Source organism: Diceros bicornis, chromosome 4 (genome assembly GCF_020826845.1).
Source record: "Diceros bicornis minor isolate mBicDic1 chromosome 4, mDicBic1.mat.cur, whole genome shotgun sequence".
In the NCBI taxonomy this organism is placed as follows: Eukaryota; Metazoa; Chordata; class Mammalia; order Perissodactyla; family Rhinocerotidae; genus Diceros; species Diceros bicornis.
In genome coordinates, this window is record NC_080743.1 from 96557655 (window position 1) to 96572383 (window position 14729).

The 14729-nt window shown below is 37.5% G+C and overlaps 1 protein-coding gene across 1 annotated transcript in view; it reads left to right on the top strand.

Moving 5' to 3' along the window:
• Positions 1 to 14729, top strand: part of NME7 (NME/NM23 family member 7) — a 223552-nt gene that overhangs the window by 165332 nt on the left and 43491 nt on the right. Inside the window, exon 11 of the mRNA XM_058540119.1 lies at positions 14552 to 14659. Within this exon, the coding sequence (XP_058396102.1) occupies positions 14552 to 14659 (108 nt within the window). The remainder of the gene's footprint in view (positions 1 to 14551; positions 14660 to 14729) is intronic.

Sequence of the window (14729 nt, forward strand, 5' to 3'; positions counted from 1 at the left end):
TGAAGTGAGTGAGGAAATCAGGGAGGCCAGGGGATAGGCGGGGAAGATCGTTGTTTGGGGATATGTGTTTGAGGTGCTGCAGGAGGCCAGGGTTGGGGTGGCCAGCATTCATTCCAATTACTATCAAATGACAGTTTTGAAATCACTTTTTTTTGTGGCTTCCTAAAATTTGCAACTATACAGACTAGTTGAAGTTCAAAGTTATTATTTGTTAAAAAAAAAAAAAGATTGCTTTATTCCAACAGTATAAAAGAAATCGAATTTCTGTAATGCATTCTGAACGTGGCTTTGGCATGGAGAAGTAGAGATCAGAGTCTAGAAGAGAAAGACTGAGGAAATGGAATTTTTTTTTAACAATGTAAATTTTATGTTTCAAGATGATACAATTCTATTAGGAAGAGAAAATGAATTTCAGGGGAGGATAAAGTTACCTTTTAGAATACAACTCCTGAAGAAAAGTTCTTCTTTTTAAAAAAGTTGTTATAGTTAAAGACTACAGATGAGAAAAAAAATCTTTTTACAATCAAGACTTGGGGAAGGAAAATAAGATACTCCCAAAGGCAACAACTTTAATCTGAATTATCTAGGCAATGGGATACTCTGATTTATTAAACATTCTCATTAATAGAATAATTCAGTATATTCTATACACAAAAGATTGCTTTTAAAAAAATGTATAACCAAGAAAATACGCTTGACTTTGCAACTATGGTTTATTCTTTCCTTTATAAATGAGGATCTTCCCTCAAAATCATATATAAGAATGTGACTTATAGCATAATAGAGGAGTATATATTTTAAAAGTAGGTAATAGAGAAGTTCAACAAGTTAAATGAAAGATCGTTTACTATAATGTGACCTCTAGTGTCTAGAGTGAATTGGTCTTTTCTACACTATGGATATTCACTAGAAGACTCAGTAGTTCTTCAGGGAATTTAGGTATGTCTTAATATTCCAACTGAAAAAGTCATTTATGAGCATGTACTTATAAATCTAATGCTACTCTGGTGGATTGCTGCCGTCTCATTTCATTTTCACATGGTGTTTTATATCTGTGATGAAATAGTAATATTATCCTCAATCAAGGTCACAGAGCAAGTCACTTTCAGAGCTATGGGATTAGTGCTTAGAGTTCTTGATTCCATTCTCAGACAGGTGTGCCCTAGTTTGAGAAAATCTGATATACAAAACCACCAACTCACAAAATAGATAAATTAAGTGGTGATTACTTGCATTTCAAAAGGATTTCTTCGGAGTTCCTTAAAATAGGCACATGTGAAGAGTGTAATATAGCCAAAGGGACCTGGACTCTGGGTAACCAAGAGGCCTACTTTCTCTACCCTATCATTAACTAGCTTAATAAAGTGTATAATTTGGGCATGTTAGTCATTTCATTCGTTTGTTCACACTTGCACTAAATCATGTCTACTGTTACTCAGTGAATCTTTGATGAGCATTCTCTGTGCGTTGGATGTACAGAGGTCATAGTCCTTGTCCTTAAGGAGTTTACATATTACAAGAGTGGGACAGATGTGTAAACAAATAAATGGAATAAATTTTTGATGGTAGAGGCAAGCTGGCCTATTAGGAGACCACTATTTAGGGTATAAACAAGATGAGAGGATGAACTGTGGCAGTAGGGGTAGACTAGACTTGGAAAGTAAGGAAAGGATGCTATGTTAAAGAAACAGAATCCATGTGACTTGATGACAGGTTGGATATGGGGCCCAAGGGGGAGAGAGAGGAGTCTTAGGGTGACTCCCAAGCGTTTGGCCTAGGCAGCTTGATTGAATGGTGGTGCTGTTCCTGAAGAGAAGGAATTTAGCAGGAGCGGGAGTTGGGGGGCGAAGATAATGAGATTAGTTTTGGACATGTTAAGTATGAGTCCTGTAGGATAAGCAAGTGAAGTTGGTTAAGCAATTGTATATTCCAGTTTGGAACTCCAGAAAGAGGGCTGGGCTGAATTTAGAAATTAAAGAGTCATCTGAAGAGACGTGATTTAGTAATGAACGAGATTGCCCAGGGAGAGCCAGAAGATAAAAAGAGAGCAAAGAGGGAACCCTGGGCAGGAGGAAGGTGTAAATCAAGGAGCCTGAGGAGAAACTGTCGGGAGGAGAACCTGGACTGTGGTGTCGTGTGGGCTGAGAAAAGTGAGAGCTTGTGGAATAGGGGAATGGTCCATAGAGCTAAATGCTGAAGAGAAGTCACAAATGGAGAGAATCTGTGGCCACTTAGAAGATCATTGGTGTCCTTTGCCAAAGCAGTTTAGGTAGAGTTGTGGGGCAGAAGCTTAAAGAGTAAATGGAAGTGGAGATTATTAAGGCTACTAAAAATGGAAGGGAAGAGATGGGGTGGTAAAGTTGTTTATTTTTTAATGATGGGAGAGACATGAGCATTTTTATAGGATGTAGGAAAGGAGCTGTTGGAAAGAGAAAGGTTGAAAATACAGGAGAAAGGGAATTATAGTGGAGCAAATTTCCTGCCCTAGAGTGGCCAAGAGATGGGAGAGTTAACTTTTTTTAAAAATGATTTTATTGAGGTCATATTGGCTTATAACATTGTGTAAATTTCAGGTGTACATTATTATATGTCAGTTTCTGTATAGACTGCATCGTATTCGCCACCAATAGTCTAGTTTTTATCTGTCACCGTACGTACGTGCCCCTTTACGCCTTTCGCCCTCCCCTCACCGCCTTCCCCTCTGTAAACCACTAATCTGTTCTCCTTATCTATGTGTTTATCTTCCACATATGAGTGAAATCATTTGGTGTTTGAAACACTTCTTCCTTTGATGCTGAATGGAAGGAGAGGAGGCGAGGATACAAATATATATATAACTGTGGGTATAGGAATTTTAAGGAGATGACTCTTGATAGTCTCAATTTTTTCTGTGAAGCAGGAAACAAAGCTGTCTGCTGAGAGAAAAGATGTGGCTAAGGATGGGGTGTGAGGATAATGGTGAACATTTGCAGTGCCAAGTGTGGAGGATAAGTGGGCAACAGGCATGATAGATAGATAGATAGGATTATAGCCTCGGATGGTGGTGTGAGAAGCATGATTAGATTAACTGACCTCAGGCTATTGTGCTATATAGACCAAGCTCTCCTTTAGTGTCAGAGAGGTTAATACTGCAGATAGCAGTTTTGCCTCAGCTTTTAAGTAGAATGTTGCTGAGAAGTTAGCTGTGGGTCAAGGAAGAGAGCTGCTAGTCTCTAGATCTCTATTGTCCAATATGGTGGCCAATAGACACATGTAGCCCTCAAGCACTTGAAACATGGCTGGTTGAAATTGAGATGTGTTGTACATGTAATATATACTCAAGACTTTGAAGATTTAGTATGAAATAAGAATATAGAATAGCTCATTAATGATTTTTATATTAACTGCCCGTTGAAATTATAGTATCTTGGATATATAGGGCTTTTTTGTTGTTAGTGCCATCCAGTGAATTCTGACTCCTAGTGACCCTGTGTACAGCAGAGCGGAACTCTGCTCAGTCTTTTTGCACCATCCTCTCACTCTCTGGCGCTATATCAGACAATGCTCAACTGCTATTCATAAGGTTGTCATGGCCAATTTTTTTTAGAAATGGGTGGCCAGGTCCTTCTTTCTAGTCTTAGTCACTACGCCACCAGGGCTGGCTATATATAGGATTAAATAAGTTATATTATTAAAATTAATTTCACTTTTTTTTTTACTTTTTAATGTAACTCACATTATATTTCCATTGGACAGTGCTGCCATTGGTAATGATGGGAGATTATTAGATGGTTTCAGAAATGCTAAACTCAGACTGGAATTGTAGCTGCTCACAGTGACTTTTAAGGGAATTGTAGAGGGCCTGGGGCAGTGTAGGAAATTAACCTTTTGAAGAGAGTTTGTGGTAAATGGTTGGATCTTTGGATACACTCTTTCTTCAGTGCTGAATAAGAAGTCTAAGACTGTCCATAGAACCAGATTATCTATATCTATAAAAGGAGAAAACTGTCTCCTTTGTCAACACAATAAGGGGTTGTGAGATTCTTATGAAATAGTGCATGCTTTTAAAAATGGAAGTACTATGTGAGTGCCTCAATGTTAGCTATAATTTTGAGTCTATTTATAATATTATGAAGATGATGATTATGTTTACTGTTGAGTGCCTCCCATTTGGCCAGACACTATTAGACATTTTATGGGCATTATCTCATTTAATTCAGCCTAGTGTACTGAACCTAGGCCTTTAAGACATCAAGATCTTTTCACTAACTGCTGAGATTTATGTTGGTACTACAGGATAAATAAACTTATATTAGGGCCGGCCCCGTGGCTGAGTGGTTAAGTGTGCGCGCTCCGCTGCTGGTGGCCCGGGTTCGGATCCCGGGCGCGCACCGACGCACCGCTTCTCTGGCCATGCTGACGCCGCATCCCACATACAGCAGCTAGAGGGATGTGCAGCTATGACATACAACTATCTACTGGGGTTTTTGGGGAAATAAATAAATAAAATTTAAATAAATATAACAAAAAAACCAACAACCCAATTAAAAAATGGGCAAAAGACCTGAACAGACATTTCTCCAAAGAAGATATACAGATGGCCAACAGACACATGAAAAGATGTTCAAAATCACTAACTATCAGGGAAATGCAAATCAAAACTACAATGAGGTATCACCTCACGCCCGTCAGAATGGCTGTAATTAGCAAGACAGGAAACAACGTGTGTTGGAGAGGATGTGGAGAGAAGGGAACTCTCATACACTGCTGGTGGGAGTGCAAACTGGTGCAGCCACTATGGAAAACAGTATGAATATTCCTCAAAAAATCAAGGATAGAACTACCATATGATCCAGCTATTCCACTGTTGGGTATTTATCCAAAGAACTTGAAAACGCCAATTTGTAAAGGTACATGCACCCCTGTGTTCATTGCAGCGTTATTCACAATAGCCAAGACTTGGAAGCAACCTAAGTGCCCATCAAGGGACGAATGGATAAAGAAGCTGTGGTATATATACACAATGGAGTACTACTCAGCCATAAGAAACGATGAAATCCAGCCATTTGTGACAACATGGATGGACATTGAGGGTATAATGCAAAGTGAAATAAGTCTGAGGGAGAAGGTCAAATACCATATGATTTCCTTCCTTAAGTAGTAGATAACAACAATAAACAAACACATAGGGACTGAGATTGGATTGGTGGTTACCAGAGGGGAAGGGGAGGGAGGAGGGTGAAAGGGATAATTCGGTACATGTGTGTGGTGATGGGTTGTAATTAGTATTTTGGTGGTGAACATGATGTAAATTATGCAGAAATAGAAGTACAATGATGTACACCTGAAATTTTTACAATGTCATAAACCAATGTTACTGCAATAAACAAAAAATTAAAGAAAATAATAAAAAAAATAAACCAGCTAGAAAAAAAATTAAATAAATAAATAAACATATTAAATTTTATAAAACTCTGTCCTACTTTGTAAATTGAAGTGTACCTGTGCTAGGATGAGTTTGTTAGACCACCGCTATTTCTGATGTACTTTTATAACGTTGCTGCTATATAAGAGATTAAAGCAAGAGGACTGATTGGTTATAGGTGACTTTTGAGGGAGCAGTTTCAAGAGAGTGATGAAGGTGAAAGCCAGATGGCCAGAACGTACTTACTAAGTAGGAGCAGAGAATATTGATTTCTGTAGAGATGAGGAAGAGAGAGAACCTCAGAGTATCACTGAAGGTTCAAAGCAGGAAACAAAAACCAGCCCAGGGGGTTTTTTTGAAAAAGGGATTTAATACAGGGGAGGAGGTGTTTACAGACTCGTTGGGAGGGCTGTAGTACCTGAAGTCGGAAGTTGCCACTGGAACTACTGATTTCAAGGGCACCTCACCTGCCTGCGTGTAGAAGCCAGAAGTTGCTGCTGCTGCCTGCACTGCTGCCACCACCGCTGACGCTCATACCCAGGACTCTGGTGACTTGGGCACTGAGTCTGGCTACCACAACTGCCTCCAAACACTCGTGTCTCCCACCTTGTCTGCCAGTAGCAACATCAGCAGGAAGATGGCCTCTGCATGGTTCTGCCTTCCAAATGTCGTTGGTGGGACCTAATTGACATCAAGAACTCTAGCCAAAAGGATGTTAGGGGAATGTAGTTTTTAGATTTCTTACCTCCGTCTAGAAAGAGGATAGGATGAAAGGTTGAAAGAGCCACTTTGTAGAATCTGCCACACCTGATTTATGTTGCTTATTCTAAACCATTTGTAAGGAACATGAACTTCTTGAGAAGAAGGAGAAGGAGAAGTTCTGAGCCAGAATATTTAAAGGGAATAGCATGTGTTTTCACCCTTGAGGTAGGAAAGAGCTTGGTGGCTTTGAAAAACTGGAAGAGGTTGGTGTGACTGGATCTCTCAGGTGAGGGTGGAGGGGTGAGCAGGAATCAGATCATGTAGGACTTTATAGATCATGTTAAGAATTCTGATTTTCTCTTAAGGAGAGCATCAGAGGATCTTAGGTAGGGAAATGATATGATTCAACTTATGCTTTATTAACCTCACTCTGACTGCTCTGTGCAGAATTATGCATCAGGAGTGGTAGAATCTAGGAGACTAGATAGAACAGTAAGAGTGAAAGCTAGGAAACCAACAGTCTATGCAAGAGAATGTGGTGGCAGAGTGGAGACAGAAGTAGCAGACTGATGTGGTCTGTATTTCAGCATTTGTGTTGACAGGACTGGGCAATGAAGCAGGTGTTAGAGGTGCCAGGAACAGGTCCCAGCTAGTTTATTATTTTATTCCTTTACGGAAGGTTTCAAGTATTAAGCTGTAAGTTTCTTTAGGAGAGTAGAGGAAGATTGTGTAGCAGTCCTTTATTTTATCAGGATGTGGTAGACGGTGCAGAGCACTTCTTTTGGGGAAAGAGATTAAGAACGCCTTTCGAGTTTCTCAGTGTTAATATGACCATACTTCAAAGGTTAAATCTCTTATAATAGAGTATTTGGAAATAAAAAGGAAAGAAATAGGAAAATATGTACCAAAAAGTAATGTCATTTTCCTCCATACTAATGTTTATGTTGTCAGACTTGACTTATGTAAATAAGTCCTTGTGGTTTTTGTTAAAATATAAAGTAGTTTACATAAAAGTGAGCGAAGAGATTTTCCCAACTTAGTGTTAAGTTAGACTCAACTATTTAAAAACAGGAGAACCAGGGGAATCATCATTTTACATTTTAAAATAACACCTGTGTCAAAGATGACTTTATTTCAACCAGTGCCTATGTTGGCTAAAGTAGGAGACAGCTCAGTAAGAGGCAGTGATTACTCTGGCATGCGGTCTATTGAAACCTAGTGGAAAAGACAGGATTGAATTGTCAAAGTGTTTCACCTGAAATCATTACATTTAATTATGACCCTCTTCAAGTTCTATAAATTTACATTACAGCTAATTCCTGTTTAATGAAAAGTGAGATGTGAAGCCTGTCAAAGTTCACAAGCCAGGTGTTTTAATGATCCTTGGTATATGAACAATTTGTGTGGTGTCTACAGCTAATAAGATAAGTGTATTTACTGTGAATTCTCTGCTGGCTCATTCAATGAGACTAATACATAAGTAGTTAAGTTTAATTTTGCAGTTACTTTTTATGAATCCTATGCATAGGTTCTAGAAGTATCCTTAGACTTACAGAAAGTAAACTTTGGATCTGGTCTTTGGGTTCTTTTTCTGCTTCCAGTTCCTTTTAGTGTTTCATTATCTTGTTTTAGTTATGAATTAGTCTGATATTGCTTATCTCCTAGGAATTAACTAAATGCACCTGTGTTAGTTAATACAACGTTGACGCAAATGAGAAAATCCATTTTAGGGTCAGCTTTGGTGAGATATTTTTGAAGTATCAGAGGAGTCAAAGAGAGGACTTAGTATGTACTTTTTAATACCACAAGACTCATTTTTGAAAAATCTGAGTATTGGCTAGAAACATGAGTATTTGCTGTTTTAATCATGGTGGTCACTTCATTTGCCTTTGATATTAAGTTCTATTCCCTTGTTGCCTGTGAAATGAGGGCAGTGATGATGACATGATTTTCTGTTTTGTTTCACAGCTGTTTTAGGGTTGCCAGGACTGGAGCTATGCTAGTTCCTCTTTTAGTACTTAGCCACTTATCTATATCACTGCTGACATGGTTATCCTTTAGTTTAGGGAAGACTTTTTTCCTTTTACTTAGAATTTTCCCAAAATTAGACTAATGAGCAGGTGTGATTATCTACCATGTACCACTCATTATATGAGTGTATTCAATGTGTGATCTCAAAGTTGTCTTTCTTATAAGTTCTATAATCAGTAAATTTCACAAATCTCTTCCCAATTTAATTCATCTCCTAAGTGGCAGGTCATTTTCATTCTAGCATATTTCTCCTATATTGTGGAGAACTGAAAGAGAATGGCTTTCTATGGAAGCAGTTTGTTTCCTTTGTCCAGACATGTTATCTGTCTGATAGATCTATTATTCAATGAACAATAATGTACTTTATAATGCACACAGCAATAGAATAATTTCATAAACTTTCTCTTCTTTGTTTTCAGTATTTTGCCAATCACCATTCTACTTAGTACATTTTTTCCATGTCTTAGATTTAAAGGTCATTCTGTAAGCCAGAATTCTTCCTCCTACTACAGGATTACCTGAGTAGAATTTTTAGCACTTATCATGAGCTGTAAAATAACAAAGCATTTGACTTCATGGGGCTGAGCGGGCAAGGTTGTAGTTGGGGGTGAATATGGCAGGGTTTTGGTAGAGTTTGAAAGACTGTTCACCCTCTAAGTGCAAATAAATATTGTGCTTTACAGAGTCTATTTTCTAAGCATAATGCATCACTTATAAATACTAGTAACTTTAAAAACATTATTTATTATTAAATAATTATTATTAAATGAAAATTGCATATTGGCAGTTTGTGTTGCTTTTACGTATCTGCTCGTCATTTCTGCTTCATGTAGGGAGGGGGCTGCGCATGGTGGGGTAGTTTTCACTGTAGAGTACAGGAGTGAGAGGAGCAGGAATCTATTAGGAACAATTAGGAGAAATCTGCCAGGAAATGGACAGGGAAAAGGATCTGTAGAGGATTCTTCTGGGCTTTTGCTTTTAGTATTTCAGTATTTTTTACTTTTATAGCATATGTTGTATTTTACAGTAATCAAAACTAAAATCAGTGTATCAATACATTTTCCAAAAAAAAGATCCAATATGAAAGCCTAAATTTCAATAGCAGCTGTGAAGAAAATACTTGTTGTTCTATATCTTCATGCTTCATCATTACCATTTACCTAAAGAAAATATATTATACCAGTAAAAATACTTCATATTTTCTGAGGTTTGTTTATTTATAGAGTATTATATAATTTAAATGCCTTATTACTTGATTATGTAAACTTTTACCTTTATTCTAAAATTATAATTGACATTCTTGAGAGATATTATATATTAAAAGATACTTGAATATTTTGTTGGATTATCTTTGACAGATATCAGAATATACCCTGTTTTTTGAACTCTTTAGGAATTGTCTCATTTTAATTTCCTTTTAATTCTAAGGTTATATGAATAAAATTAACGGCCATTACCTATTGAATGTTTACCATAGGCCAGACGCTGTTCTAAATATTTTCATTTGTATTTAATCCTTTAATTCTCACAGCAACACTGTAAATTAATTACACAATAATTACACAACACAATTACACTATAAATAAATTATGCAAATTACACTATTTGTATTTTACAAGTGAGAAGATTAACTCAGGCCCAGAGAGGTTAAGTACATGGCATGGTCACACAACTAGTAAGAGGCAGAGGCAAAATTCAAGTCCAGAGAGCCTTCCTCTACAACAGTTGCTCTTCATTACTATTCCATCCTGGCTCCCTGAATAGAAATGTTGTCATTTTATGTCAGTCAACAAATAGTTACCAAATGTTTACAGTGTGTTCATAAAGAAGACATAGAATATCAAAGAAGTTTTATATTGTTCAGAGTAGAGAGTCTAATGAATAAAAGTAATAAATATGGGGGCCGGCCCGGTGGCACAAGCTGTTGGGTGCGCGCGCTCCGCTGCGGCGGCCCAGGGTTCGCTGGTTCGGATCCTGGGCGCGCACCGACGCACTGCTTTGGCAAGCCATGCTGTGGTGGCGTCCCATATAAAGTGGAGGAGGATGGGCACGGATGTTAGCCCAGGGCCGTCTTCCTCGGCATAAAAAGAGGAGGATTGGCGGATGTTAGCACAGGGCTGATCCCCTCACAAAAAAAAAAAAAAAAAAAAAGTAATAAATATGAAATAAAATATAAAGCCATCCTTATTTTCTAGTTTATCAAAATGTTTTCTTTTTTTTTGTGTGTGAGGAAGATCAGCCCTGAGCTAACATCTGCCAATCCTCCTCTTTTTGCTGAGGAAGACTGGCCCTGGGCTAACATTCATGCCCCTCTTCCTCTACTTTATATGGGACCCCATGCTTGCCAAGCGGTGCATCGGTGCACGCCCGGGATCCGAACCAGTGAACCCCAGGCTGCCGCAGTGGAGCGTGCGCACTTAACCGCTTGCGCCACGGGGCTGGTCCCTCAAATTGTTTTTCTTAAAGTTAATACATTTACAACTGATGTTTGATGGAAACCTTGAAAATAAGACTTAAGTAATTAAATAAATGCATACTTCTAAAACATGCTTAAGTGATGGAATCACAGATGTGAATGCTGCTCAGCACCCTTGTACCATAAGTTACACCCGTCATAATTCTTGGTGATTTCCATATCCATAGAGGTAATCCATTTGATGCCTTGGCCTCGCAATCTGTTGTCCTCCTTTCTTCCAGCGTTCTTGCCCTCCACCTGACCTCAGCCACGGTTAAGCCTTAAAACTAGCTATTATAAATCACTGTGACTCCCTTTCCTCCCATCCCCAGTAATTTCAGTTTCGAGTATCCTATCTCTTGACTTCCTAGCTCATTTCGTCTAACACACTGATTTTAATAATCATCCCATCTCACTAAGAGCTCTAACCTGTTGATCTACCATTTCATTGTCTCTCATCCCTCCAACCCTTAGGTCCTCACTTACTTGTTTATTCCATTTAAATTTTTTTGTCCATCATTATTATCATTCCCTTGCATACACTGTCAACTCCCTTACCCCTCTCTTTTTTTGGTTGTATTCTCTTGGTAAAATCCCCAACACTCATTAAATTCAACTCTCTACCTAATCTTTGCCGGCACCCCTGCAGCTGAACATGGCTAGAGAAGAACACACAGATATCCTGAACGCTCTCCCTTTACAGTCATGATCTCTAACCTCAAGAGGGCCCTTAGTGCTGCCCAGCAATCATACTATATTTTTCTAGTCCATTCACTTTCCTGCTCTCTTAAAATGTCTCTCATATCTTCTTTTCTCTCCTCAGGTCCCAAAAACCTGCCCCCCATCCTTCCTCTCAGCTGATGATAATCTTGGTGCCTTTTTCACTACAAAATAGAATCAGTCGAAAGAGAACTTCTGGAGGGAACTTTAGAAATGTTCTTTATCTCGTTTAGGATGATGATTGCATGAGTGTATACATTTGACAAAATTCATGGGGCAGTACACTTAAAACCAATGCATGTTATGGTACGTGGATTATATCTCAATAAAAATTTACAATAGAGAAATTACTTCTATACGTTCCCACCGCTACATATACCCACCTACCTGCCACTGGGCCCAGATACTGTCTTGATGCTTAGGAGGAATGCCCCATGCTCTTAGATAAGGCCAACTCCTTTGCTTATACACTGGATTCCATCACTCTAGCAATTTTCTCTTTCTCCTCCCTGGTTCATCAGTTTTTCCCTTTATTGGATCATTCCCATCAGCATGTAAACGTACCATTATTTCTCCCACTTTAAAAACAACATCCCCTTCCCCCAAAAAGACACCTCTTTGATCCCACTTCTCTCTCCAGTTACTGCTCCATTTGTCTCCTCTTTGCAACACAGTTCCGCAAAATAGTTGCCTGTGTTTGCTTTTTCCAGTTCTTCCACTCCCATTCTTTCTTGAAACCACAATAATCAGTCTTTTGCCCCTCCCTACTCCTCTGAAACTGCTCTCGTCAAGGATATCAGTGACTCCATATTGATAAATTTAGTGGTTATTTCTCCGTCTTTACCCTACATGATATATCAGCAACATTTGATACTACTGATAACTCTCTGTCCTTGGCACTTTTCTTCACTGTCTTCCAGGAAAGGACTCTCCTGGATTTCTTCTTACCTAGTTGGCCATTCCTTCTCAGTATCCTTTGCTCACCTCTCAACATCTCCTTGACTTTTTAATGATATGGTGCCCCTGAGCTTCCTCTCCTTTGTTTATACTCAATGCATTCATGATCTCATCCAACAGATAAGTTTAAATACCATGTATACCAAACATTTACTATTAACTCCAAAATGGTTATTTGCAGTGTGGAGGACTCTTCTGCACACTAGACTCACAGCCAGCCATGTATTTGGCATCTTCACTTGGATGTCTAATAGGCAACTCAAAATTAATGCATTCAAAACCAAAATCTGGGGGACTTGCCCTACCAAATGAAGACCTATTATAAAGTCATAATAATTAAGACAGTATAGTGTAGATGTAAGAATAGACAAAAAGTCCAATGAAACCAAGAAGCAAACCAAGAAACACACCCATACGTACATGGAAACCTTATATGAAACAGAGCTATCATTGGAGATTGGTGGAGAAGGTGGGAAACTATTCAATAAATAGTACTAGGACAATTAAATATCCATATGGGAAAAATGAAAATGAATATCTACCCTCACATCATAGCCAAAGTCAATAATTCTAGGTGGATCAAGAACTTAATGTGGAAGGCAAACTTTAAAGATTTTAGAAGGCAATAGAGAAGAGTATTGTTATGATCTTGGAGTAGGGAATAATTCCTTAAGAAACAAAAAGCACAAATCATAAATGAAAAGTTCAATAAACTTAATTTCATTAAAATTTAATATTTCTGTTCATCAAAAAACATACTAAAGAAAACCCCAAGACACACTACATACTGGGAAAAGATATTTACATCGTATATAACTGACATTAGAATTCAGAATATATCAAGAATAACAATCATAAAGAAAAAGAATAACCCAATAGAAAAATGGAGAAAATACAAAAATAGGCATTTTATGGAAGAGGAGATATATGAAAAGACATTCAGCTTCTTTAGTAATCAGGGAAATGTGAACTGAGAACACGAGATGCCATTTCACACCCACCAGAATGGCAAAATTAAAAAGTCAGCCAACATCAAATGTTTGATGTGGATAGTGGGAATTCTTGTGCACTGATGGTTGAGGGAAAATTGTTACAACCACTGCAGAAAATGGTGTGGCATTACTTAGTAAAATTGAATATATATGTGCTCTAAGATTCCAGAAAAACTTTTGTACATGTGTGCCATACCATGTATAAGAGTGCTTGTAGCAGAATTGTTTGTGATTGTGTGTGTGTGCAAGCCTGTGTGTGTGTGAGAGAGAGAGAGAAAGAGATTAGTTGAATGTCCATCAACAGGAAAATGGCTAATATGCTCTATTATATGTTGGAATCTATGTAGTAAATAATATGTTCTATCATACATTGGAATCCATATAGTAATAAAAACAAATAAATTACAGCTATACACATTAACATAGACAAATCTGAAAAATAGCGTTTTGAAAACTAAACAAAATAAGGGGATCTTTAAGTAAACTTTAGATTAATAGTTGCTTCTGGGTGGAGATACGAATAGGATGGAATGAGGATGGGGTAAAGAGGACTTCAAAGTTATTATAATTTTAATTCAGCTTAATAGTGGGTACACGGGTATTTGTTTCATTATTTGTAAAATATTTGTATATATTAAATACCCTTCTTGTATGTATGATGTATTTCAAAAATAAAATAGGATTTTTGAAAAATTTTAACTTAAAATAAAAGAAAGACTATTACATAGGTCATTGATACTCCCACATCTTTAATTTTTTTAACCTCTTATTTCTTTTGCCCACAATTTTATGAATTATTTATAATCATTTTTTCCTAAATGTGAGCTAGTACACATTAGCTAGTACACATTGTATTAGCTAGTAAGCTAATACAACTGTAACATTTAAAAAAACTTTTAAAATCAATGCCATCAAACTAGTTCATTTTAAATCAAGTTGTTAGGATCTCTCTTGTCTTCATAACATACAAGTCTTTCACAATAATGAACTAGATTCATATTTTATGTGATTCCCATAATCTGTTGATAAAAAGAAAGGTGAGTGTTATTGCCCTCCAGCATAGGTTACAGTGGACTTCACGTTGGGCCACAGAAAAATCCTTAAGAGTGAATTGAAAATTTTCAGTGCTCAAAGTTTTCGTACATTCATGCTATTTTCAGGAAAAATCAGCACTGTCAATGTATACATATATTTCATAAACAAATAATTCAAGTGTTTCATATAGCTGGTGTTTTTCTTATTAACACTTTGTGACTCACTTTAATCTTTATGTGAATGTGTATTTAATAGGAAATTGCCCGGCATTTACGCCCTGGAACCCTCAGAGCAATCTTTGGTAAAACTAAGATCCACAATGCTGTTCACTGTACTGATCTGCCAGAGGATGGCCTCTTAGAGGTAAGATAATGATGGGTAAACATCCTATTTATATTTCAAGCTCATGAATAATCTCAGAAGTTCTGGTGTG